Source organism: Periophthalmus magnuspinnatus, chromosome 14 (genome assembly GCF_009829125.3).
Source record: "Periophthalmus magnuspinnatus isolate fPerMag1 chromosome 14, fPerMag1.2.pri, whole genome shotgun sequence".
NCBI classification, from domain to species: Eukaryota; Metazoa; Chordata; class Actinopteri; order Gobiiformes; family Gobiidae; genus Periophthalmus; species Periophthalmus magnuspinnatus.
The window spans coordinates 22,164,802-22,192,748 of NC_047139.1; the positions used below are offsets into that span (position 1 = coordinate 22,164,802).

At 39.0% G+C, this 27,947-nt stretch overlaps 3 protein-coding genes across 4 annotated transcripts in view; 2 read left to right on the forward strand and 1 right to left on the reverse strand.

Annotated features, from left to right (window-relative positions):
• Positions 1–27,947, reverse strand: part of nrip1b (nuclear receptor interacting protein 1b) — a 238,871-nt gene that overhangs the window by 209,231 nt on the left and 1,693 nt on the right. The gene's annotated exons all lie outside the window — the stretch shown is intronic.
• acat1 (acetyl-CoA acetyltransferase 1) lies at positions 9,641–14,215 on the forward strand. Its single transcript, XM_033978794.2, has 12 exons — positions 9,641–9,795; positions 10,234–10,281; positions 10,349–10,466; positions 10,601–10,696; positions 10,791–10,891; positions 11,121–11,264; positions 12,021–12,171; positions 12,889–12,984; positions 13,064–13,177; positions 13,429–13,493; positions 13,585–13,742; positions 13,815–14,215. Exons 1-12 carry the CDS (start codon positions 9,745–9,747, stop codon positions 13,933–13,935), a joined length of 1,263 nt encoding a protein of 420 aa, XP_033834685.1. The 5' UTR covers positions 9,641–9,744; the 3' UTR covers positions 13,936–14,215.
• Positions 14,914–23,071, forward strand: tmprss2 (transmembrane serine protease 2). 2 transcript variants are annotated; one of them, XM_033978200.2, is made up of 15 exons: positions 14,914–15,014; positions 15,185–15,242; positions 15,654–15,747; positions 15,808–15,912; positions 16,259–16,351; positions 17,316–17,426; positions 17,512–17,641; positions 18,840–18,950; positions 19,016–19,056; positions 20,675–20,843; positions 21,213–21,385; positions 21,463–21,558; positions 22,146–22,288; positions 22,667–22,819; positions 22,913–23,053. In XM_033978200.2, exons 2-15 carry the CDS (start codon positions 15,228–15,230, stop codon positions 22,919–22,921), a joined length of 1,443 nt encoding a protein of 480 aa, XP_033834091.1. In that variant the 5' UTR covers positions 14,914–15,014; positions 15,185–15,227; the 3' UTR covers positions 22,922–23,053. The 2 variants fall into 2 exon arrangements, with proteins under 2 accessions (XP_033834091.1, XP_055082325.1); XM_055226350.1 differs by having other exon boundaries at positions 15,654–15,912; positions 22,913–23,071.

Sequence of the window (27,947 nt, forward strand, 5' to 3'; positions counted from 1 at the left end):
TTGCCATGGCAACACCGTGCAAAATACAAACTTGGCCCCTAGGACTTTTTTGACGGGGACAACCTGAAGAATCACCGTGCCAAATTTTGTGTTCGTCGTTGACGACAATAAGTCGTTATTAGACTTTGAAATGTACGAAAATTTGGAAATTTTCCCATTAGGATAACATGGGCGCTTTCGCGCATCACCATGGCAACCCAGTGAAAAATATGACTTGGGTCTGATTGACTTTTTTGATCAGGATGACATGAAGAGTCATGGTGCCAAATTTCACATTATTCCATCAAACTAATATTTTTCCCATGAATGGGAAAAATTGGAAGGTTTCCCATTAGGATAACATTGGCACTTTGGTGCATTGCCATGGCAACACGGTGCAAAAAAACACATGGGTCTGATTGACTTTATTGATTGGGATGACCCAATGGAATTTTGTGTCAAATTTGGTAACAATTAGAAAAACTAAATTTTCAGCCTTCCATACAAATTTATTTGTTATTCTGTAGGGGGCGCTGTCGCGCCAAATTTAATTCTTTCACAAACATTAGAATTAGGCCAGAATGTTTTACAACTGATTCGAATTTGAGCAAAATCGGGCTTTGCATGCGCAAACGGGCATCAATCATCAATATTTTTCAACATTTGACCAAATTTGACGTGTTTGTGATGAAAACTGTGCGAGAAAATGTCCTGAATGCGAGGGTGTGCACTTTTGTCGTTCCCGGGTTTGATCCAATATGGCAGACTTCCTGTACATTATAGGGCGGGGCCATAATATCATTTTTGTCATGTCTCGACATGTAGAATTTTTTGATGTGAGTGACACCACTCACTGCCATGTCGGGACATGTTTACTACTTGATTTTTGCCATTTTCCACGCTCCAGACGCGGTTTTAATGATGAACTGGCACGGCATAGAAGGTAAACAGCGCCCCCTACTGGTATTAAAGTGGTTTAGCCACAGATCAAATGAAACCTGCGCAAATACCGAATCGTTAAACTTTAATGTCCCAACTTTATGTACAACTAATCAGTGTTCTCTGGTTTATAGACTATGAATGTAAAAATTATCTCTGTTATTATGTTTTCACAAGGTATATTTTGTTAAAGTTATGAAGTAGCTACAATTGAGAAAAAATCACCTTGAACGTTATATTTGCCCATTGATATTCAATCTAAACAGAAATAAACGGGTGCGACGAAATAATAAAAAATAATGTACATAATGTATGTAACGTACGCGCAAAGACACCGGTGGAAGTACGGTCCGTGGTGTAGGCATGTCCCATTTCGACAAGATGGCGGTTACACTGAGGAGTACACATTTTCGGCCGGGTACTTCGATCGGTACTTAGGGGAGTACTTCGAATGGTGCATTTGGCGAATTGGGACACTGCCTATGATTCATCAAACAGGCTTCCACACTTCAAACTTTGTTGGCTGTAATCAGGGCAGTGATGTATGATGTCAGATAGAAAAAAGGAGTCAGAACAGTAGACCATGCTATTAGAACACCTTATATACAATTTAGTAGAAAAAAGCAAGTTTATTTAGCAGGTTTTGAGGTCAAAAAGCTCTAATAATAGTGTTTTATTGTCAGAGAATCAGAAAAAATGCTAGTTGTTAGCTTTGCCATCACTGCAAAACTTCATACATTACTCATTGTGGTGAGTAGTTAGGATGCTCTGCTTAAAGTCAGTGAGGAATAACTTTGGACTGCTGCAAATCATTTAAAATGAACTAGTTTGTTTTTTCACATTTTTATGACAGTAAAAATCTGTGACATTCAGCCTTTAGGTCTGTGAGCCTGTATCATTAGAAAAGTGTCAGATAGTGTTGATGTTGCACCTCACCAAAGCAATCTCCTAGTTTGTGAATTCACTTCACTAATGCAGGTGAATGGTGGAACGGTAAAATGTATGGTGATTCAAAACTACACAACTAACAGGCCTTGTTTCTTCAATGATAGAATTTCACTGAAATAATCAGAATATCTATGTCTATGTGTGTAATTATGTATTTACTTAAAGAGGGGTATTATACAAAATCGACTTTTTTGGAGTTTTCTTGTTATAATGTTGTTCCCTCATCAAAAACATGCCTCAAGTGGTTTTAAATGTCATCCATGCATGTTTGAGTCCGTTCAAACCCTCCTTACAGTTAGCTGAACGATTCTGTCCAATGCTCCATCCACAAATATACAAAAACATGATACCAAACAGTACACAATAACTTGACAAACCTGATGTGATGTGTAGTTTCATAGCGGGGTGCACACTGATTGTGCTGTGATAGTGCTCTGAAGGGGGAATGACTTGACGCAGAGAGCAAAGAGAGGGGAGACTCTGAGCGTCACAAACAAAACTGAAACTTATTTAACATGTTAATACATTGTTTTCTGTGAATATAGCATTTTCAAAACAATAAAAGGTAACATTGTGATCTAAATATGTCGTCTGTTAGCAGTTAATACTCTCCAGAAGTAAAATACCCCCTCTTTAACATCTGCACCAGTGACAGAACATTCCCTTGTTGTAGATAGACTGTTTCTGACAGCACGGCCTGACAAACTGTAGTGTGTCATGGTGGCTGAGTGGCTCACACTCATGCCTCACAACAAGAAGGTTATGGGTTTGATTCTGGTTTCCACTATCAACACAGAGCACACACATGCACAGCTAAGGCCCTGACGAAAACTAACTCTGGAGATCTGGAAATGGCTCACCAAGTGCTGCACTGTGCGCCCACTGCTCCTGGAAGCTTGCATAAGAGGTGTAGATGGATGGGTTAGAGGTAGAGGACAAATTTCTCTATGGGGACAATAAAGTGTTCTTTAAAGTAGACCTATTCTGCAAAATAGTTTTTTCAGAGCTTCTAATCATGTTATAGTTGTTTCCCCTTCTCATTTCCCCTCTCAAATTTGTTTTTGAAGTGGTTTGTGCATGTCTTTAATCTCTTACTTTCATTATTTATTGTCACCATCTTGCCAATCAACTCTCGTTTTCACCGTTACTGGCTTACACCCACTGCTCTGTACTTACTTCAACCTTCAATTTTATTTTCTTAATCAGTGATACACATAGTAATTTTGATACAAACAAAAAATAAAATAAAAATCTACTACTATATAGATTGTACATGGTTTCTTTGTGTATTTTCTCAAATTTAAATGAAATGTATTTGTTTTCTAAAATGGTCTTTTGTCATTTTCTAATGAAAATGAAAGTTAATGAAAGGTGCAGTTAATGAAGGAAAAACTCACAATGGTCACAAAAATAACTTGAATCTGACAAAAGTAATAATAAATAAAAATTCTATGAAATTTAACCAATGAAAGTCAGACATTACTTTTCAGCCATGCTTCAACAGAACTATTTTAAAAATAAACGTATATAAGAAGTCTGGACAACCTTCCTTATCGAAGGGAACCAACAACTTTGTCCACATGTTCATCTGCACAGGTGTCCACAGCACAGAGGACATCAGAGCAGGTATCTGCACAGCTGTCACCTCTACTGGAGCAAAGTACAATCCGTCAGTAGTATTAACAGGGAACTTGGATTATTTTAGTTTGGGAAACAAAGATGAACAGGCCACATTAGAAATCTGACACATTTATTAATTTCAGCCTGGATATTTTAAGCTAGTGGACTTTGAACAGAGAGGGACATTCAGCAAATTGTCAAATGGTACGTTCACACCGGTGCGTCAGGTGCGTCGCGTTCACATGTAAAGTCAATGGTGGACGCGCGTCTTGACCACGCTGCGTTTAACACGCGCGTCCACCATTGACTTTACATGTAAACTGGACGCACCTGACGCACCGGTGTGAACGCACCTAAAGAGAGTCTGCTGTCCCGACATCGAGACAGGTCGGCCTATGATGCCATGTAATAGGAGCTATTGATCATATTTAACAGGCTTTGGGTTATATACACTGGTGGAAAATAAGTAAGTAAAGTTTAAAGTAGATACTTTTTACCTGTACTTCACTTTGAGAGCAGGTATCTGTACTTTCTACTCTACTACATTTTTGAACTGAGCTGAAAAGTAAAAGTATGCTTACTATTGTTTGAGCCTTGCTGAAAAGGTTGAGGGTTTATTTTTAACACGTTCATAATTTGAGCAAACAAAAATATACAATTAAAGCCGCAAGCGGCATCGAACGGCCCTCGCGGGCCGTGCTTCGCACTCGGCCGACCCGGCACTCCCAGTGGGTGGCGCTAACATGCCACTTGTCCCTTCTGTATTGCGGCTTTGGGCTGCACTTGTCACCAAACAAGTCAAAACACATCAGAAGTGCTGATGCACAAAATGCAAAATCATGGGTTTTCCAGGCATCGCCATGGCAACACCGTGCAAAATACAAACTTGGCCCCTAGGACTTTTTTGTCGGGGACGACCTGAAGAATCCCTGTGCCAAATTTCACATTCCTCAATGAAGCGAATAAGTCGTTATTAGACTTTGAAATGCATGAAATTTTGGAAATGTTCCCATTAGGATAACATGGGCGCTTTCGCGCTTCGCCATGGCAACCCAGTGAAAAATATGACTTGGGTCTGATTGACTTTTTTGATCAGGAAGACATGAAGAGTCATGGTGCCAAATTTCTAACGCGCTCGTCATTCGCCATGGCGTCGGGGTCCGCCATTGACCTCCCATTGACTTCCATTCATTTTAGCAGTAACAAGTATGGCCCATGCCTGCGGCATGGGGGCTTGGATAGGGCTCGATGCCAGGAGTGTGTTTGGTGACATGAGCGCTTCGCGCTGCGTCAGCGTCAACATTGAGTCATTGACTCGATATTGACGCTGACATGCTAGCAACAACAAATATGGTTGCTAGGACACAGGAGTCTGTGCAAGGTGCGGTGCTGCTTCGCGCGCAACTTCGTGAAGACAGTCTGCATCGATGAGTGCGAAGCACTCATCGTTGCGGAAGTAATAGGCCCTACGCCCTGTAGGGGCTCGGGCCTAAAAATAATAATATTTTTAGCAAAAACAATATATCCGATAACATTAGAAACACATATTATCGTCACCGTGGGGTCAATGGCGAATGACGAGCGCGTTAGCGCTCGTCATTCGCCATGACGTCGGCAAATGACGTCATGGCCCATTGACTCAATGTTGACGCTGACATGCTAGCAAGAACAAATATGCATGTCCCATGCCTACGGCATGGGTTGCTAGGACACAGGAGTCTGTGCAAGGTGAGTGCATGGGCTTCGCCCATGCACTCATCTTGCCCATGCACTCATCGTTGCGGAAGCAAGGGCTCGGGCCTAATAAGATGAGCGTAAAGTGAACTTTGTTTAGATACATATAGATATAAAGGAGGTGAATGTGTGTATATGAACAGACTATCTAACTATATGACTATCCCTTCCATGGGTATTACACAACATTACCACACTATTACCACAGTGATGACAACATCTAGACAAAGTTTATGTAAGGGAATTGTGTAATGTTTATCCTCAATAAACTGTCTGGTCTAATCAAATATATTGGAGTCACGGTCACCTTGCTGTCCTGTCATTGCACTTTATTTGTCAGTTGTCCAGCTACTACTACTACTACTGCCGATAGACAAACACTAACTCAAAAAGATAGAAAAAGAGGGGGGGGGGGGGGGGGGGGTCCTAGTATCTCCAAACTAGGACTGTGCAAAAATCAAAAATATCAAAATATCGCTATATCGTGTCATTTCCTTTAATGATACAGTATCAATATCGTGCGGTGCTGTATCGATATATATCAGAGTCGTTAAACTGCACATGTCTCTGTGTAAATGTAAATGTGGGGCTCATATATCTCTGTATCATATCTGCAGTTCTTAATGATACCCAGCCCTAGTCATAAATGTGTTCAATATGACGACAATCGATTTGAGATTCATTGTGCTGCTCATATTTTCAGTGTGATTACAGAGTGTAGTTTTACAGATCGACCTGTGAAACTGTGAGAAGCACCTCTTCACCACTGACATGTAACGGACATAAGTGGGAAATGTTTGGGAAAAAGAAAGAAACATTTAGACTCATTTGAATTTTTGAATTTTTAAATTTATTTAAAATGCAGGACCTGTGTCGTACCTCAACTCATTTGTGCCACTTATGGCAGAAACAAGTCAAGATACAGACACAGGTTCAGAAGGGGTTGGGTTCAGGTTGGAGAGTGGTTTACTGCCAGCAGATAAACCACCTCCTCTTCTTCTTGTTTTTCTTCTCCACCTCGGCTTGGAGCTCCTCCATGATGACCTTGTTCTGCTGCAGCTGATCCTCTGACTCCTTCAGGGACGTCTGCAGCTCGTCACATCTGAGGAGGGCAGATGTTCTCTCCTCCTCGCTGTGGGTCAAAGCCGTGCTCAGCTCCTGGATGTTCTTCTGGTGGAGTGAGTTCTCCTCCACCAGGGTCGTGTTGGTGGCGTGACAGTTTTCAAGCACAGCCGTAAAACTCGTCTTCTGAGAGTGCAAATCCTTTTGGAGTTTTTGAACTTTGCTCCGTTCGATGTTCAGGCTCTCTTCCAGCTTCTGTGCCTTGTCCTGGGCGTCTTCAGCAGTCCGCCTCTGCTTGGTGAGGGCAGACTCTAGGGAGAGGACCTGTTTGTTCCAGGCCTCCTCAGCTGCCCGCCTCTCTGCTGCATGGGCAGACTCCAGGCTGAGAAGCTGCTTGTTCAGAGCCTCTTCAGCAGTCTGCCGCTCTGCTGCAATGGCAGACTCAAGGGAGAGGACTTGTGCGCTGAGGGCTTCTTCAGCCGTCCTCCTCTGCTTAGTGAGAGCAGACTCCAGGATGGTGATCCTCCTCTGCAGAGCCTGCTTCTCCTCCTGTTCCCTCTGCAGCTCCTGTCGGGTGCGGACCTCCTTGGTCTTTGCCACCTCGGTGGTCTTTTGTAGTGTGGACTCTAGAGCCCCTTTCTCTGCCTGACACAGCTCGAGTTTCTGGGACATTTTCATCATGGAGGCTTTCTGTTTCATGACGGTGTCGCGGGTGCGCTCCAGCTCCTTAAAGACATCAGCGCTGTAGTCGTGGCTGTTCGCCTTCTGTGTCTCCAGTTGTTCCTCGAGCTCCTCCACCTTGGCTTGGTACCTCAGGGCAAGGGTCTGCTGCTCTTGTGAGAACCTCTTGAGATTGTCGTTCTCCTCGTAGAGGCCTTGTACATATTCGTTCACCATCTGCCTGTCCTGCTCGATCATTTGTTCTCTCTCCTCGTCTTTCTGTTTGAGGAGAGTTTTCCCAAACTCCATGATAGTTTCCCTCTCCTCTTGAGCTTCATTCAGCTCTTTCTGGAGCTCCTCAACTTTCTTCTCCAGGGCTTTTTTCTCCTGGACCTCCTCCTCCAGCTCTCTCAGCCTTTTCTGCAGTTTGTCGTTGACATATTTCTGCCCTTGAAGCTGTCGCCTCAGGTCCTTCACGAGCGGGTTCTCCTCTAAAGAGAGTTGAACTTCTCGTGGAACCTGAGTAGCAGCCTCTAGCTCCCTCACTCTGTGCTTTTGTTTGGAGTTGATGTGGAGCTGTTCTTGGTAGGCTCTCTGGACGTCCTTAAGCTGGAGTCTCAGGTCCATCACCAGTGGGCTGTCCTCAGAGTGTTGGAAGGCGCCCCTCGCTGGTGGAGTATGAGATGTAGCCCTCATGTTTTGTTATGTTTAGAGGAAAGAAACTCATTTATGCAGAACATCTGATATTTGATTCACTGTTTTGATGATTAAAATCGGTTTATTTCATATTAACTTTGGTTTAACAAAGACGTTTAGTGTCAAAGTTGTGTTTTAGTCGATGTTGTGATTCTTCAGAGCCGTTAAACTGCACATGTCTCTGTGTAAATGTAAACGTGGAGCTCGTATAAACTGTGGATGAATAAAACTGACACATTGAACAGTCTGATGTGTTTCTATCATTGGTAAAATGCACAAAACTAAATGGACTTTGTTATGTTCATTCATCTTCAATAAATGGAAGATAAATAAAAAAATAAAAACAATTAATATAGATTTTTTTGTGAAAATCGGGTTGATGATTAAGTGTCGCAAAAGTCTTTATTTTTCACTGAATCGTATTGAATCGATTTGAAAAATATTGTTTCAACAGTGTATCGGGGCCTATGTATCGACATATGCATCGTATCAGCAACTTAATGATAACCAGCGCTACTCCAAACTGACATATTGTTTTAACAAATGTTTTAATTAATACAATTTAAAAAATATATATTATTATTATTATTTGTATTATTATTATTTTCTATTTATTTATTTTATTTTTTTTTTAATTTTTTTTTTATTCATTAATTAATATTTATTGATTATTCAACCAGAAAATAATATTAATATATTTATTTGTGTATTAATTTGTGTTTGAGTGTTTGTGTTTGTATGTTTTTGTGTGTTTTGTGTGTGTGCATAAGTGCTCAAATATTCACACAGGCCTTGGACTGAGTCTGTGGAGCTGAAACACTCAGCTCTGGTCCTGCAGGTCTCACTCCAGTCACACCAGAGCCAGAGGTGATAATTTTACTGCCTGACCGACCTGTGATTACACGGTTACTATAGAAACAAATACAAATACTACATTATTACTCCGACACGCTGTCCTTTCAGGGTTTAAGAGCTAAATTATAAAAAACAGCAGGAAATGATCAGAAAGTTTATTCTGCTATCGACTTAATTGTGGGTCAAATGTGTATTATGTGTAATCACCACCACCAATCATCACGCACACACCACTTGGGTGAAGTGTCTTGCCTAAGGACACAATGACAGAACTAAGGACACAATGACAGAAGTTGGTCCGAGTGGGACTCGATCCTTCAACCTCTGTCACAGAATGACTCACACTGTCACATGTACAGTGTATTTTTAGTTTCCAGTGTGTGTTTGTTTACATTTTGAAGTGTGTGTGTGTTTGTTCACTGTTTGCAGTGTGTGGTTTGTAAATATATTTATTTTGACCCATACCACTTGTTTTGAATATATTTTATATACAAATACACATTATATATTGTGTTTTGATATGATATGTAAATGTACAGTAATAGAGCAGCTGCAGATACAGATTCCTCTCAGTGTGTATTGGTCATTGACTGTCTCTAGTTTATGAGTGAAATCAAGCAAAAGCTTCACACAATGGCTTATACTCATAATACAAGTCAGAGCTTTATCATAAAAATGTTAAGTTTGTTTTCAACATTGGAGTTTACAGTTGGCTTGGTTTGGTTGGAAGCTCATGTTTTGCCATAGTTAAAATTAAATATTTATACTTCCAATAGCATTAACATACTACACAGGTCATCAGCAAGATTTTTGTCATTTTCATTGTATAAGTGGCTAAAGCACTTAATTAAAAGTCTTATAACAGGGTGGGTGTGTGTGTGTGTGTGTGTGGGGGGGGGGGGGGGGGGTGTAATTGTATATATTAGAGTAGACTGAGGTACACATTTGGACCAACTTTTTACTGTCATTATTTTTTTTAACATTTTTACGTTAAACTGTTGTGTCCAAAAGCACAGGCGGCAAGATTTATAATATACTCATGACAAAACAAATGGTTTGAACTACTTTTTCATTGATTTCGCCTCTAAAGAGAAAACTACACTAACCATAATGCACTGCGGTGTACTACGTAATGGACACGCCTCTCGCTGTGATTGGCTGTTTGTGGCTCTGAGCTGAAGGTGAAGCAGTGAGTGAGTCCGAGTGCAACAGAAGGCGTGTTTGCTGAGCTGTCCCTTTACTCTGGATAAAATGTCAACTGCTGGACTTTTAACCATGCATGCACATATTTGCAGACACTTGGTAAGTTTGCAAACGGCCCAATTACAGTGATAGCCGCTGTATTCACTAGCTTAGCATGCTAACTGCTATGCTAACTACAACAAACATTGCACTTTAGCAGCTGCAGCTAACACATATTTGTGACGCGTGTCGTCCTTGAACAACATTGTTTGATATCAAAACCAATGAAGGGCTGAATTATTTTAGTAGGGTCCACTTGGGTCAAATAGTTCAAGATAGTATCTCGACTTAACAAGTCAATTATAACAGAAATAAAGGGAGTTAGAACATCACATTAACCTATCTTTTAATTCACGATTATATAATATATCACCAAATCCACCTCACTTTTACATGTTTAAACGTGATGTTGGTTTTTGCATGAATACACCTGTGCATAGACTGTAATTGTAGAGTAAAATGTCTACCAGCTCATGTTCATATTTTATACCATTGCAGGGTCACAGATGTCTTTCAAGAACCTACACATCTCGCCCTTCTCTAAATGTAAGTAGTCATTTAAATTCTACCTTTTTGGATACCACATTTCCAGTGTGTATTTATATCATTGTAGGAGGTGGTCATCGTCAGTGCAGTGCGCACACCTATGGGCTCCTTCAAAAGTTCTTTGTCATCTGTACCAGCCCCAAAACTGGGTTCTATAGCAATAAAGGGGGCCATAGAGCAAGCAGGTAAGTTCAGTCTAACACCTCCACTTACCAAAAGAAGGGACTATTCAGCTTTTATGTGGAGGTATACTGTACACCCCTACTTATATATTTAATTAATATTAGTATCACTATTATTTATATAACTTGTGTTAAAGGAATTGCACCGGAAGAAGTAAAGGAAGTCTACATGGGCAATGTTCTTCAAGCTGGAGAAGGACAGGCTCCCACAAGACAAGCTCTGCTCGGTGCAGGTATCTGTCTGCCTGTCTGTCTTTATTGGCTGAATTGTCTGAAATTCTCATAATTTAAGTAAATCTTTAATTAATACAATATAATATGTTCCAGGCTTGACCCTTGGCACTCCTGCAACTACCATCAACAAGGTCTGTGCATCTGGGATGAAGTCCATAATGATGGCAGCTCAGAGTCTCATGTGTGGACACCAGGTCAGTTTTATTCATTTATTCAAGGGGAAATTATTGTTACAGACATGCATTGTCAGCCTGAAAAAGAGACAGAGTTTTGAAGATAAAAAGATGTATATGTTTATGTATTACTATAATCTTAATATGCAAACATAACATAGCTGTTAGCACGGTATCTCATGAAAAGATGTGATGAGAAGAAATTATAATCAGACTGATGCAATACCTGATGGACACTGTTGTGTTTTAGGATGTCATGGTGGCCGGAGGCATGGAGAGCATGTCCAACGTGCCTTATGTAATGGCCAGAGAGGCCCCTGCATATGGAGGAGTGAAGATGGAAGACCTCATTGTTAAGGATGGGCTCACTGACGTCTACAACAAATTTCATATGGTAAACATCCACCATGGTAATATATTAAGTACTAGTGATGGGTAGATGATGCCTCAAGGTGAGTCTAACACATTTCCAACACTGGTTGACTCTTGACACTGAGTGGGTGCATTCTATAGCGCCATCTGGTGGTTTAAAAATGAACTTGACTTCCTATGCAGAATCGTTGACAGCGCAGGGCTCATTCATTCAGACCCTTAAACACTTTGTGCTATATGCGCTCTAATATGCAGCAAATAAACAGCCTATTGTGCAAAAAGTAGGCTTTAAGTGGTACATGACAAGGTGAAAGGTGGTGAAAATTACAGTAAAATAATCCAGTGTTTTCAGCAGATCTGCAGTGAGCTCCTTTTGGGAATGAACCACACAGAAAAATAGACCTGTGTTCAGTTGTTACGTGGTTCTGTGGTAATGAACAGAGACACAGACAGATTTGAGCCTCATGTGCCTTGCTCTACACAAGCATCTTCAGTGCATGAGCCACATCACACGACACTTATCTTAAAAGTGACAAACAGTGACACAGCTCAACATGAGCTCCACGTATGTCGACACATCACTACTCTCTACTGTGTATAAAGTGTAAGCATTTTAGTCATTTCTATTCATTACATTCAATAATTGATTTGTTAATGATTATAGAAAGATTTTCTTATTTTGTGTGACTCACCATTTTTCTGGGAACTTACCTTTTATTTCTTCCTGTTGTTATCAATTATTACATCCCCTTTACAACTGTTCACTATATTCCTGTAGGGAAACTGTGCAGAAAACACAGCCAAGAACCACAGCATCACAAGAGAAGAGCAAGATGCTTATGCAATTGGCTCCTACAGTCGCAGCAAAGCAGCTTACGAGTCTGGAGTCCTGGCAAAAGAGATTGTACCAGTTAGCATTCCTCAGAGAGGTAAAGCAATTGTAAGCAAAGCATTTACACATTTTCTAAAAGTTTCTAAAACTTTCCACTCAAGGACCAAACTAACTACTAAGTTCTAACTAAGTTCATGCTGGCTCAACCTTTGAATCCATTTTCAAGTCTTAACTCTGATATCAAAACTACTAAACACAATGATCAACTATTTAAATAAATATAGATTACAATTATAACAGACTATACACATGCTATAGTCTGTCCACCTAAGTACTGCACACTCTTATCAAAGTCCATAGACGAAAAAAACACAAAGAACAAAGCAAAGCTCGCATGAATCACAGTAAAAAAGATGCTTTATAGAGAGAGAAGCACAAGAAACTACAATGTGAAAGACTTTTGTAGAGAAAACCTGTGTGGACAAGGTTTTCAGTCAGAGACTTTGAGGTCCAAGTCAGACACAGCAATGGTCGGCCCTCACATAGTTTCCATTGATTTTTTTGATCGGGATGACATGAAGAGAAATTGTGCTATATTTCACATTATTCGATGATAATCTTCAGGTAATAAATGGATAATATTTTTCTCATTAATGGGAAATCTCTGGATTTCTCTCATTAGAATAACATTAGCTTTTTTGCACGTCACCATATCAACATGGTTACACTAATGGGCACTTCACTTCCATGTCCGTGCTTCACACAGCTTTGCAACTATTAGTGCAACTATTTTATAACAAAAAATCTTTTCTAGGTAAACCAGATGTTGTTGTGTCTGAGGATGAAGAATGGAGGAAAGTGGACTTTAGTAAAGTCCCCAAACTGAAGGCGGTCTTCCAAAAAGAGAACGGTAACACATAATCTTTCATTATTAAACCAAAATCTCTTCACATGCCATTGTATTTATTACATTGAATCTTATTTTTCAGGCACTGTTACAGCGGCTAACGCGAGCACCCTGAACGATGGAGCTGCTGCTCTTGTGTTAATGACCGCTGATGCTGCAAAGAGGCTAAAAGTCACCCCTCTCGCCAGGGTAGTGTGTAAGTTTCACTCAAAACCACAGAGTTCTAAAGGCTGGAAAGATATTAAGATATTGTTATACTTAATTATGTTAGACCAACTTGGTACAAATTAGTGAGGCTCCATAAAAGGCCAAGGTTTCTTCTGTTGCCTGTTTTTCTGTATACATACTATTAGTTACTAGAGTAAAAGGGAACATTATATGAACAGTTACATTAATATTTATATATTTATTAATATAACATTATCTTCTGTGTAATTGTTTTTACAGCATTTGCTGATGCTGCAGTTGCTCCCATTGATTTCCCAATTGCTCCTGCATTTGCTGTACCAAAGGTGAGAAATGATTTGAATAAAACATTTAAGAACAGTTAAGACATAAATGCTGCTTAAACCTGATGTGGTTGTTACATTTGTATGTTTCCAGGCCCTGGAGGCAGCGGGACTGAAGAAGGATGATATTTCAATGTGGGAGATCAATGAGGCCTTCAGTGTGGTTGTTCTGGCAAACATTAAGATGCTGGATATTGACCCTGCAAAAGTGAATGTGAATGGAGGAGCAGTGTCTCTGGGACACCCCATTGGGTAAGATTCAAAATATCCCTAATAAAAATACTAATTAAAAAAAAATCCTTATTAAAATCTCTTTGTCATCAGCATGTCTGGGGCAAGGATTGTTGGTCACATGGTTCACAACCTGAAGTCTGGACAATATGGACTGGCTGGTATCTGCAACGGAGGGGGCGGAGCATCATCTATTATCATCCAGAAACTGTAGAATCTATGCTTCACAAACACAGAACACTGATCATGACCTGTGAACTCTTGTTTCTTATCTGATGGTCCAAAACAAGGCTAACCATAAGGAAGTAGACTGTTACTGTTTCAACAGCATTGGGGATAAACACTCCTTCCCGGTGACATCATGACTCTAGTGTCTAACACTCCTTTCTCAGACATGTTGTGCAATTAAATATTTAATATTTAACTGAAAAAGGTCACAAAGGAGTTTGTTGAAGTGTGCTGTGTAAAAATAAATCTAAACATAATGGCCTTAATTTTTTATCTGCATCAACTTGATAATTTGGTTCTCAAACTTCTCTATTAAGTATCGTAATTATATTTTGATTGTCCACTAGAGGGTGCAGTATGTAAAACCTTTTGTTAGGATGTTTTGTAATAATGACAAATAGAAAGTTTGACCTGTATTTCTAGATAGATGAACAGTTTCTGAAGAACATCACGTCCAAAGCATTGTATGACTGGACTTTTTTTCTGCTAGTTAGTCAGTTAAACAAGTTAAATATTAATCTGATCTGAGAGCCTTTCAAATCCCATGTTTTCCATGTCTTTGTTAAGAGCTTTCACACTTGTTCAGCCATTACTCATTAATCAAGAATGACTTTGGAATAGAATGAAGAATAAAGTACTGATAAAATTGAGTGGTCAAAATCAACCTTATTTATGCTAATTTATAAACACTACTTTTTTAGCTTTAACTGGAAGGAAGTTTTTCATTATTGTTTTTAAGATAAATACTATTTGGCTAGAGCTTGAGATTACAAAGCGATAGTAAAATGCCTCTAATTTTAACTGTTCTAATATTATTCTATTTGGAGATCTCATTGTTTACGATTTAATCAGCTTATCTCAAGAGGGACTGGAAAATGACTGGCTGTTTGAATGGTTGCTGTTTGACTTTGTTTAAGTGCTGTATAAATGAATGCTTGCGCACACAGTTTGGAGGGTGTGGCTTTGGCTCCAAATTGCATCGAGGAGTGAACTAGCCATAGTGCAGAACAACAGAGAGGAGGACACACGCGACCTGGAATATTAAGGAACTTCCAGGACTTTAAGGTATGTAAAATATTGATTCAACTTTCATCTCTTCTATTTAGTGTTTTTTAGGTTGAATCAATCATGGCTCTGATGTTTATTTTGTGGCTTTTCATACCACATTATGTTTTAGAAAGATTTGAATGTGTAATTTTATAATTTCTAGTGTACGGTATATGTTTGAATTCTAGTTTGGACACACTTTCAGAGCAAAGAACAGTCACCACTTTTGGCATGAATAATAATCAGGTAAGTCAACCCGGTTCTTTAACTTCACACTTTTTCTTTAACTTCCCAATTCTCACAGGGTAAAACAAAAGAAAAAACAAAAACAAAAACACAATAATAAGGATTAATGACAAAATTTTCTATGACTACAAATGCCTTTTAAGGTTATATAAAATGTAGCCTGAAGATGTAAAGTAAAGTGGATTGCAAAAGGTGTTTTTTTTTTTAAATGAGAGAGGTGTTTTTGGGTCAGCAGAAAGCACATTTAAACCAATACCATTTACAATTTGGCTCTTTATCTATATACTATTGTGGTATAAGACTTGAGGCTGGACAGAATGTTATTGTGTGTGAATAGCTCTTTCCATGTTACCTTTGGTACAAACCTATTCTATGCTGTATTTCAACACTGAATATGTTCTCTATGTGCAGGTCACACCTCCTCCATCTTATGATAACATTGGGTTTCGGCATGACGATGGAAGACCCCCTGCATACAATCAAATTCAGAGTCTGTACCCCCCTATCCCACACAGTACTGTCCCACACAGTACTGTCCCACACAGTACTGGCCCACACAGTACTGTCCCACACAGTACTGTCCCACACAGTACTCCACAGTATGTCCCCTCCATTCCTTACATCAACACTCACCTGTCTACACCTGATGTACTCCAGACACAAAAGAAAGGTACAGCCGCAGGTTTATCACATATTTTAGCCTTATAGAGTACTGAATAGGTGGGTAAACCTTTACCCACAGAGAGTCAAACATTATGAACGTGAACTATGTTGTGTACTTTCCCTGAATCATTAACTTTTGCTCTAAAAGTAAAAACGTGGTACATAGTTTAGTGTGGATGTTGTATTGTTTGTTTTACTCATTTTACTATATGAAAATTGTGTGCTTCAGTGACACAGTTTGCATGACTTCTATGCCCCATTCAAATAAAAAAAATCTAATCTAGCTTAAAAAAAAAAAAAAAAAAAAGTGACTATATATCACTATTGTAACTGTTTTTGTCAAACATTTGCAGGTCCAAGAAGATGTCATTGGAAGTACATCTTAAGCACATTAATGTGTGTTCTTCTAGTCGTAGCAGTTGTGTCCGTATTGCTCTGGTACTTTTGTAAGTTTGTTTTTTTTATAATAACTTTATAATGTTTATTATTAGCAAATTAGTGTGTATCTCTGTGCAGAGTCTGGGTTTTATTATGTGGGTGTTAGTTTCTGTTTATTTTCAGCCTTACACTTTTTCTCCATAGCTTCCATATGAAGGGCAAACACTTCTTGCCTATTTTGGTACCTTAATTAAAACCTTGAAAAACATATTCAAGCAGCAGGGTTGAATTTATATGTCAGATCTGCTTGTGTCGATGTTGATGGATAGGTCAAATGCCATCCTGTGGCACATTCTAGACAAAGCAATGATTTCCATACTTAAATATCTATTAAAGGCTCCATATTACACTGTTTTCTAATCTGTGTTATAATGTTTCCTCGTCAAAAACATACCTGGAGTTGTGTTTTGTTTCATTCACACATGTTTACCACGCAAAACCAGCATATTTAGGCATCCACCTTATGATGTCATGTGGTAATACAGAAAGTGCTCCATTGTGTTTTTAAACTCCATACTACTTCATTAGAATCATTTGGATAAATCAGCACTAGAAATGCCAATTTCTGCTGAACAAAAATAAAAGGTAGCTGTTAACTTTAAAACTACAGGTGGAACAGAGCATTATCAGCTTTGGAGATGTAGACAGATTAATAATAAATAAATAAAGGGTTACTCAAACATGTGTGAATGAAACAAAACACAGCTCCAATATGTTTCTAAGGAGGTAACACTATTCTAACATGACTAACAGCTCACATGAGTCAGTTTTGTAATATAAGACCTTTAAATATACATTCTCTGTGGTCTCTGATAGCTGTGACCATCCTCTGGCTTGCCTAAATAGGAATCTAGAATTACACAACACCTTGTTTGTTTAATCGTTCTTGTGCCAACCTAGTTCTACTTATACATTTCATTTGATTTTCTTTCTATGTGTTATCTTGACCTCATGTGTGTTCATGTGTTGCAGTGTTTTACCAATGTTTTACGGGGAGGTCTTGTGGTGGGAAGTGCCTAAGTCACTCACAGTGGTGCGATGGCGTAAAGGACTGTGCTGAGGAAGAGGACGAGAGCCAGTGTTGTAAGGCATTAGCTCACTTTCAACACAGAGCCCCCACCCTTATGTTTGTTAGGTATTGCTTTACCTTACCCTATCTGTGTTGCAGTCCGAGTTCGAGGCGCAAACTTCCTGCTGGAAAGTTACTCATCAGTCCAGCAGTCATGGATCCCAGTTTGTGCTGACCACTGGGACAGCACTCACGGGAAGGCGGTATGCCAGCAGATGGGTTATGAAGGGTGAGATGGCTTAATCTACTACTGTCAAGGAAGTATAATAAGATCTATGACTACAGTGTTTTTGTTAATGAATCAATACTGGGGTGGGGCAAGACACAATTTCCACAGGGCGAAAGGACATAGAAGATTTGGACTCTTTATAATCACTACATTTTGAGGTTCAGTTCACAATTTTAGGTCACAATTTGGATTAGTGTGTCTACATCTCCAAAGCTCAAAATCCTACCTTTTACCTTTAGTTCAGTAGAGATGGGCAATTCCAGGCCTGAAATTATCCAAATGATTCTAGTGAAGGTGTGTGGAGTTTAAAAACACAGTGGAGCACTTCATGTATTTCCACATGACATCACAAGGTGGAAGTGTTTTCTGTCTGAGAGAAGAACTCAGCTTAAATATGCAGGGTTTGTGTGTTAAACATGTGTGAATGAAACAAAACACAACTCCAGGTGTGTTTGTGATCAGGAAACAACATTATAACAGTTTTGAATTCATTTTACTTTACACTTCTGATGTTATTGTCGTACAGCTTCTTGGAATTCCACCTTCCCAAGAGGTGAAGTAAACAGAGCTAACCCTTTTGTTTGTCAAGTCCAACTGTAAACATAATTTTTCTTCGTGTGTGCCATATTACCAGACACACCCTCCCCAACTGTTTGTAAAAAAAAAAAGAAGACGTTTCAGGTGTTGAACTCAAAGCATCACAAAAACCCTGTTTGTCTCCATGGAGATGTTATTGCTTTACTTTGAATGTTCCACAGTATGACATTAGACTTATACCTTGCATTAAATTAATTACAGGTGTTTTAATGGTTCAAAAATACCTTGAAAAACATGCATTTCTATGGCCTGTCTCCTCTCCACAGATCTGACCTGTAAATATCACATCATATCTATCTGAATAATCATAGTGCATTTAACAGCTATTTCAATATTCAGGTGACATAGATGTTTTTTGTTTTTTTGGGGTTTTTTTTTTACATGTAATTCCCTCCCATATAGTGCTGTATACTACATGTCTACACCTTCTATTGTTACGGATAAGTTTATGCTACTTTTCTTCTCGTTGTACATTGACTTGTGTTAACACTGATATGAACCATGGCAGCTAGTTGTTGCACTTTGTAACTATTAAATATTTGCTCTCATATGAAGTAGGCAAATAAGTTTATCTTATATTTCTCTTTGTGTTGTCCAACAGAGAGGATTATGGGAGTTTCACTCAAACCAGCTCAGGCTCTGCTTCCCAAGGATACATGAAACTGAACCCGACCAGCGACGGCTCACGAGTGCAAACACAGCTCAGTTTTAGGTCTGTGCTTGTGCAACTTTAATATTATATCAGTTGAATATTGACTCATCTCCTGTGTTCTCCAGTTATTCCTGTTCATCCAGGGCAGTTTCACTCACTTGTATTGGTAAGGATCTGTCATTTCAAAATTCATATTATGTTTGAAAGATGATATCATTAGTTGTATCTGCATTAACACAAAGTTTAAAGTGCATATGACATGTTAGACTACTAATTCCATTTAAATGTGGTTAAAACTAACACTGTAGTTAATTATTATATTTAATATCTTTCTAAAAATCTCTCAAAGTTTTTCCTAAATTGACAATTTTGTTGAAGTTTGTAATAGTACTTCCTGATTGGACACAGGCAGCAGCTGCAAGTGGCAGCCATTCTGTGAATAAGGGCCAAAGTTTGTCTAATTTAAACAATATTTATTGTTAGTCAAATGGAATATATATAAAAACACCATTTACATGGATAACTGTGAGAAATTATTTCCTGTATGTATACATTTTGTATACAAAGATAGAGCTCGGTTTTAAAAAGGAATCCCATTATCTCCTGTAATTTTGTATATTTTTTCCAACAATTCTCCACAAACTGACATTTGATTAATATAAAACTTTGATAAATGTTTATCTCTAACCACAAATGTAATAATTAGAAAAACATGTCATGAACTTTAACTTCAGTAGAAAGTATTAATTATTTGCATCTTTGCCACCGCACCATGACCCTGAGGCAGACCACAAAATCACAATGTTTATTTTAAAACATACAGACATTTCAGAGTAGAGCTGAAAGATTAATGGAAATTGAGTTGAAATCTCAATTTGGCACAATTGGCAAATTGCAAAGGTGACAATTTTTTAAGTACCATCATTTCCTCAGCAAACAAAAAATGTCCTAAAAATGATCTTATTCTGCATAAAAACTACTAAGCCTGTAGTTTATCCATGGGTTTCAGAATGATTAAGTGTTAGTACTATTGTCATAGCAATCAACAATTCAAAACAAAATATTATATCTTCCTGAATGGTCAGCCATCCTCAAAATGGCACCATTAAACAAGAAGCTGATTTGATTCTTGTAATTGTTTGACTATTCATATTTTTTTGTCAGTTCTCCGGGACACACTTAAAGGTCCTATATTACACAAAACTGTCTTTTGTGAGAATTAAACCATGTTATAATGTTGTTACCTCATCAAAAACGTACCTGGAGTTGTGTTTTGTTTCATTCACAGGTTTTTGATTAACCTTTTATTATTAATATAATCAACATCTCCAAAGCTCAAAATGCTCTGTTCCACCTTGTGATGTCATGAAGTGGTAGTTTTAAAGTTAACAGCTCCTTTTACCTTTGGTTCAGTAGAGATTGCCAATTCCAGGGTTGAAATAATCTAAATGATTCTAGTGAAGGAGCACAAAAAAGTCTAAAAACACATGACATCACAAGGTGGAACAGAGTGTTTTCTGGTTGAGAGAGGAACCTAACTATGCAGGGTTTGTGTGAATGAAACAAAACACAACTCCAGGTGTGTTTGTGATGAGGAACCAACATTAAAATATGAACTTTGAACAGAATATTGCAAATCTAGTCATAATCGCGGTGCTTGTCAGAAATATCGCAGTTACACCTTTTTCCCAAATTGTTCAGCCTTATTTCAGAGGGATCATTTCAAAGGGAGAGGAGAAGTTTACCTTTTGCAGTTGAGTTGACAGTGTATTGTGTTTGTTCAGCTTGTGGGCTGAGTTCAGCAGGGCCCAGTTCCCGTGTCGTGGGTGGCACTGAAGCGGTGAACGGGGCGTGGCCATGGCAGGTCAGTCTTCAGATCCAAGGAAAGCACATCTGTGGAGGCTCCATCATCAGCTCCATGTGGATCCTGTCAGCGGCACACTGCTTTCAATCGTAAGGTTTTACTGCTGAACTCTGACCAGACTTTTTAATATTTTATTATATGTGTTTTAAAAATTCCGAGCAACCCACTTATTCACAGGGATGACTTTATAAGCGCTTTAGTGTGGAGTTTTGTCATCACAGTAATCCTAACGACAACTAGCTTGCTAACAGTGCACTTCCTGATTATCGGACAATAACTTAACAGACTGATTTTGTCCTGAAGAGCTGCTAATACATTATATCTGTACTGGGGCATGAACATTTTGCTTAAAGACATGGAAAAACATAACAGTCAATAAAAAGTCACCATTGGATTTTACTTTATCATCATTTTTAATATTTTGCCTTAATTCCTTCTTCTTCTCTTTTCAACATCAGATATAATCGACCAAACATGTGGAAGGTACAATATGGTGACGTCAGTTTGTCCACGATGAGAACACAGTTACCCAAGTCCGTGTCTAAAATCGTCAGTCATGAAAACTATAATTCACATACAAACGACAACGACATTGCTCTTCTGAAGCTGAGTTCACCTTTGACCTTTTCATGTGAGCGATAACCAACCATTAACCCATTACTGGTCTTTAATACGTTTGAGTTTCTTATGATTGTGCTTCATTCACAGCCAGAGTTAAACCAGTGTGTCTGCCCAACGTCGGGGTGGATCTGTCTGCAGAGCGGCAGGCCTGGATCACAGGATGGGGAGCACTGCAGGTATCGGGTAAGATGCCACTCAGTTTCTTTTTTTTTAATCATTGATTTTTTTTATTTAATTTTTTTTATAAAGAACAACATCACTTTGACACTACACATAGAACAACACTCAGGTTAACATGTTCACCTTGTTTGTTTTTTGTAAAGTACAACTCCCACCAGAATGCATTGCTTCATAGTCACTTTTGTGCTTTAAAGTTGCACTATGTCACTTTTCTGGAGCAGGGTACACCACCTGCTTGTCTCCCTGGAGATGTTATGCCTAGTATGTTAAACAGTATTGCATTTAAGTATCTATGTCACATTTATTCAATTTTATCACATAAAAATACCTTGAAAGGCAGTGTGTGTTACTGTGAAAAGAGTCACATTTCCCCAGTCCTTACCTGTAACTCACCCTGGTTGACATCACCTCCTTGTCTCTGTGGAAAAAGATTTGTTAAAAGGCTAAATACTGTGGAATATTCCAAGCAAAGCATTAACAATCTCCATGGAGACACACAGACACCAGATCCTCCAGAAACGGTACATAGTGCAACTTGAACATGTCTTAATGACTAACAGGGTTGTGTATGAATCATTAATATTTCCTAGGATCGACCCCTGACAAAATGAACCAGGCTGAGGTGACTATTTACAGCAGAGCCACCTGTAACGTCCCCTATGTGCTGAATAATCAAGTCACAAAGACGATGATCTGTGCAGGGAAACTGTCGGGAGGAGTGGATACGTGCCAGGTTAGGTCACTGCATTATTTGAGCTCTACTTAAAGAGTCTGTACCTAATTTACTCTATTTACTCTCTTGAAAATGTGAAAAACAGACACTAGTTCATTTTAAATGGTTTACAGTGGTCCAAAGCTATTCCTCACTTACCTTATGCCCTCCAAGCATCCTAATTATTCACTACGATGAGTTTACAAACTTTCAGAGTTTTTCTGCCACAGTATAGTAATAACAATTATCTCGGACGATAAAATGCTCCATAATTAGAGCTGCATATACAGTGTGTACCGGGTCACGATAAGTTTGTTCAAATACATGGAAAAAAAAATCAGGTACAGGCCTTTTAATTCCATAATCTCAAATAAACATTGTCTTCAAATGCAATGGCAGGGAGACAGTGGGGGCCCTCTGGTGGTCAAGCAGGACGGTTTATGGTGGCTGGCAGGGGACACGAGCTGGGGCATTGGATGTGCATCACAAAACAGACCAGGAGTCTATGGCAATGTCTCCTACTTCATTAACTGGATTCATGTACAGATGCAGGTAACACTGTCACTTTGGTTATATGTCTATTGTGCATATATCTATACTGCATATTTCTGTAAATATGATTTAATTGTTGCTTTCTTTTCACAGAATTACTAAAGACTTTCACAAATCACTGTCACACCTGCACTTTGAAATAAATATCTTGCAATGAGATTATTTTTTTGTCTTATCAATCATATTAAAACACACCAAATGTATTTTGTAAACTTTTTCTTTTTACACAGATTATGTATTTATTATTTTCCCAATAAACAAAAATCACAAAGAAAAATTAAGTTGTTGAGTCGTTTCAGTCGCTTTGAAATACCTGACCCTCAGAGATTCAAAAACTAGATGTCACCACTGTTCTATTCTATCAAAGAATAGTATTTTAAATGTTGAGGAGGCAGAGGACAGAGAGGGAGAGAAGAGCCTGAGAAAGAGTGAACTGTGAGTGTGTGAGTTTGTAAGTGTGTGATATTTTCAAATTTGAGTCTCTTGACAAATTCATTGTATTTATTGCTTTTTCTCCAAATAATCCCACTGCTTTTAGTGAAAACTGAACAGTTTAAAAGACCTTCTGGGGACTGGTGTTGCCAATTGGCCTCAGGTATAAACACTGTGATACTCACATAAGATTACTGAACTGTTAATTTGTGTTTGTTGTGTCTGTCCCTATTCAGATAAAAAATACAAATAAATCAATGCTTTCTGCTGTATTTTAAACTTGTTTTTGTTTACATGCATTTCAGTGAGTCCCTTACTCTATTCAGTCTGCTGCTCTTACACATTCATCCAGTAGTGTCTGTATTTTAAAGGACTGGTGGCCTGACAGCTATATTTTTCATGTTGCTGTAAAGGAAATAGTGTATGTGAATATGGAGGACACAGATTTATCTTAAATAGCTTTCAAAAATGACCACCTTTATCAAACTTAATGGTAAAACCTTCTTGTTCTCATCAGATCTCAGGCTAAATGAGGCTAGTACTTAGAGACCACAGTGAATAACAGGAGCCACAGTGAGGTGCAGTGGTCCTTAGGCAAGACAGTTCACCTTATTTCCTTGTATACTCACATCACATTCATGAGTGTTGCTGGTGTTTGGAGATGCTGATGGTTTGACCTGTGATGATAAATACCACATCGATATATCACACTTGACAGATGGAACAATTATTTTTGGGGGGTCAACATTTATTGTGGGTGCTTTTTCTTTGCAGCAGTGGGGGACTTTTTTGTATTTTGTTGTACTTTTTAAAGTTTTGAGTTGTAGAAGGTTGAATAAATAACTTCTATGACTCATTAAGCTTTTCATTTATTTAATGCAGCTACTGTAAATAGAATCTTTTTTTGGGGAAAATCCTGCTTTAGGGTCATTGTGTCAGTGGCATAATGGCATTCAATATTATCATTTATCCACTATATTTTTATAGTGTACTTACTTCAAATTTTTTTATCGTGACAGACCTACCGATGGCACAGATTGGCAGCCTCACTTCCGTCAGTCTACCCCAGGGCAGCTGTGGTTACAATAGTAGCTCACCACCATCAAATGTTGAAGGAACTTTGACCTTTTGAGTAAACAGTGCTTCATTCATGAGAAAAAACTTACTGTAGCACCTTGAAAGAAAGTGAAAATGTGATTGTGGTGGTTCTCTCTCTGCCACATACAGTAACTCTCTGCCCGCCTTTCCAATCAGTAACCACTAATTGGCAGATGCTTAGTCTCTGGGCTTGCATCTGCTGCCTGTTTGTACCAATTAACAGAGCTGTAATACGGCACTGACGCCTCTTCAATGGGTTAACAGATGACACAGTTACGCGCTCATTTGAATAGCTGCCTTTTAGTTGGGCCCTCGTTTCCTCATCTCTGTGGGGCCGAGGCTTTCATCTGTGGACCGTGTTTCTTGTGGCCTTTTGAGTGAGGCGTGGGCGATAGTGACGTCCTGGTGTGTCTCAAGACCCCCCCCCCATTAGACCACAGTGCAGCAGGGCCTGGACATTCTACCTCACTGCTGACGTAACCGTGCCCAAAGCGGAAAGGTGCACTATGTAACTTTTGTGGTTGAGGGTCTGCTGTTGTCTTCTTGTATCCATGGAGACAAGCAGGTGACACCTAAAGCCAAGTTACAGGTTATATCTGTGAAAATGAGAGCCACAGATCTGACCGGAGAGTAAGAATGCATGTTTTTTGAGGCGTATTAGCAAACTTTTAAGCAATAAAAACACCTGTAGTTGAATAAAAGCAAAAAAAAAAAGTTTAATGCGATAGTATGGTACATTTCAGGCAGCAACACCGACCAGAAGAATAAACATACGGTAATACACCTTTAAATTTCCAACTTCATGTGAAAATCTTCGGTGATATATGCACAGAAGTATTACAAGAATATTATAATACATTTGTAAGTTGAAGTTATATGTTGTTTTCTGTTAAATCTGAATCCACACGGAAGAAGTGAAGGCCTCATGAGGAAGCGTGTGTATAATGTGTAACTACATGACAACAGTGATGATGCCAGGGACTGTGCTAATCTTGGCTGGGGGCTAAAATGAAGTAAAAATAGCCCTGCTGGTTTGATTGTGGTCCTCGTATAAACACATATGCAGATATCTGTGGAACCTGCCTTCTTCATGGAGACAAAAATCAAGTCCCCATAACAGAAATCATGTATTATTAGATTATCAACATGGTTTTCAGTTCAGATGTGGGTCAGGGTTAAGGTTTGGCAAGTAGTGACTATGCTTAAGGTTAGGATCAGTCTCCAGGAAATGAATGTAAGTCAATGTAATGTTTCCAAGAAGCATGGAAATCAACCTGCGCGCATTGGAGCGTGCACACGGGCTGCAGCTGCATGTCTACATCTGTGCACGTGAGCCTGTACATCACAAGCGCGTGTCATTTGTAAGAATAAGATCAATGCAACATGTTGAGCACCAGCCAATGAGGAGGGAGGCCTTGTTACCGGGCAGTTATGTGTTTATTTTTTCCCTTTTTTCTCGTGTGAGGTCGATGTCACGCGTCAGGCCTCATAGACTATCCGATGAGCGTGAGTCTTTACGACACTCCGGGGTTGCGCGCGCTGGTCATGGACATCCGCTGTTTTAGGTCAGCAGGATTGAACGTGCACAGGGCGAAGCGTGCGCGCCAACACACAAGCATGAAGTGAACAGCACACCTCTGTCTTTTCTGGAGACAGATACTAACCTCAGTCGTGCATAGTCTTAATCATAGCCTAACCTCTAATTTTGACCTATTTTAACACATATCCAAATTTTAAATCATATCTTAAAAAGGATTCATGTCATGGGGAGCAGTTTTTCGTGCCCATAAGGGAAGCAGGTCCCCTTAAAAGTAAACAGGTTTACAGATTTTAGTCCCCACAATGTTATAAGGCAATGTTTTATATATAGGCATTATACTTACATATTTGAAAGCCCCTCGAAAATTGAAAAATCTCAAGTTTGAAGGCGTTAAAAACAATTGACACAGATAACAGAGACATGAATGCAACACAATAGACAAAAATCAGAAAACAAACAAATCAGAAGGTAAAGGATTTTGCACTGAAGGACAAACTGTAGTGGCTGCTTTTATAAAATATCCTACTATAATTAAAAGAAGCAGACTATTTTTATGCAATTTAATAAAATACATTAATAAGAGAAGGAAAAAGACAGGTTTATTTTGACTAATCCATAATATAGGCCTGTTACTTCCCCTGCAGTACACGCTCTGTCCACACGGTGTCGCCCTTGCACACTTTCTGACTCTTCCGCGCGCCATTGATGAGCTCAACGCACATGGAATCCTCTTTACTGGCAAGCATCAAGTTTAATCTCGACAATCTCTATCTCTGTGTGAAAAACAACAACAAAACACACGTCAGTAACAATCAGATCACAACATTTTGCTTAAAACTATAACTCCACCACAAAAGCATGGGGCCCAGGTAAGAAAACACAACAGTTTTTGTTATATCTAGTTATTTTAATTAAAAACTCATGACATTTCAGTGTTATATCAGACGTTTACAGGAGGCTTTTAAGGTGAAGCTGTGTCAAACGTTATATTCCCTCGTGTTGTGTTGCTGTTTTGTATTTAGGTCAGTTTGGGCCCCTCTGGCTGTGACCAACCACTCTCCCAGAGTCCCAGTGATTGACACATTGCCTTATTGCGAGCGAAGTCCTGCTCCTCCAGTTTTAAATTCTTGATGAGTAATACGTTATCAAATACAAAGCAGACCTGCACGTGATCTCCTTTCATTCTGACACAGTAATTTTGAGAATAGGCCTATCTTTACTGTTTCCCATTGTCATATACAGTAAACAGAGCTTCATTTGAGCCAAAAACCTGTTTTTTGATGGGAGTAATCTGATTTCTTTCTATTACTGTAGTTATCTCATATCACTGGCCATGTAAAAAGTATCCAGGGTTGTTATAATGAAGGGACATGCAAAAATGTCTCTCTAAGCACATAATGCCTATCTGAGACACTGGCATCTGGTGGTATTTCTATGTTGGATGTAGAGGGAGGGAGAGAGGGCGGGCAGAAGGTAACCTAGGATTAAGAAGTGTATAGAACCAGAGGGCGGAGTGACGGAGGGACCAAGTGACCATACACCCATCTTAAAGAGGCGTTCTGGTGCGCTGGTCCTGGATACGAGACAAGGGCATAATGTTAATCACATAATGTCCAAATCATGTACATTTACTTATAATTACTAGCCAATGGTGAAACTAATATAAAAAATAATAATAACGAGACAGATATGAAGAATAATTGATACTAAAATGACAGTTATAGGACCAAAATTGTGACTTTTCTTGAACTATTTTTGAATAAACTTGAGCTTTATCAGAAATACTGTATATATATAAAACCATGAGAAATCCAAGAATGTACAATTACTGTACTACTACTACTTCTACTACTGCCTACTGTCAAAAGGTGTTTTTAAAGCATCATTCTGGTATCAAATGTTATCAAGTATCAGTTCTATTCCTTTTGTAAAAAAAAAGTAGTACTGTGACAACACTAAGAAAAAAGAAATGGGGGTTGAAGTGTGCAGGCCCTGTTAAAAATGTGACTGAACCACATACCTTTTGGTTCGTTGGCGACTGCCCCCTGCAAAAACCCC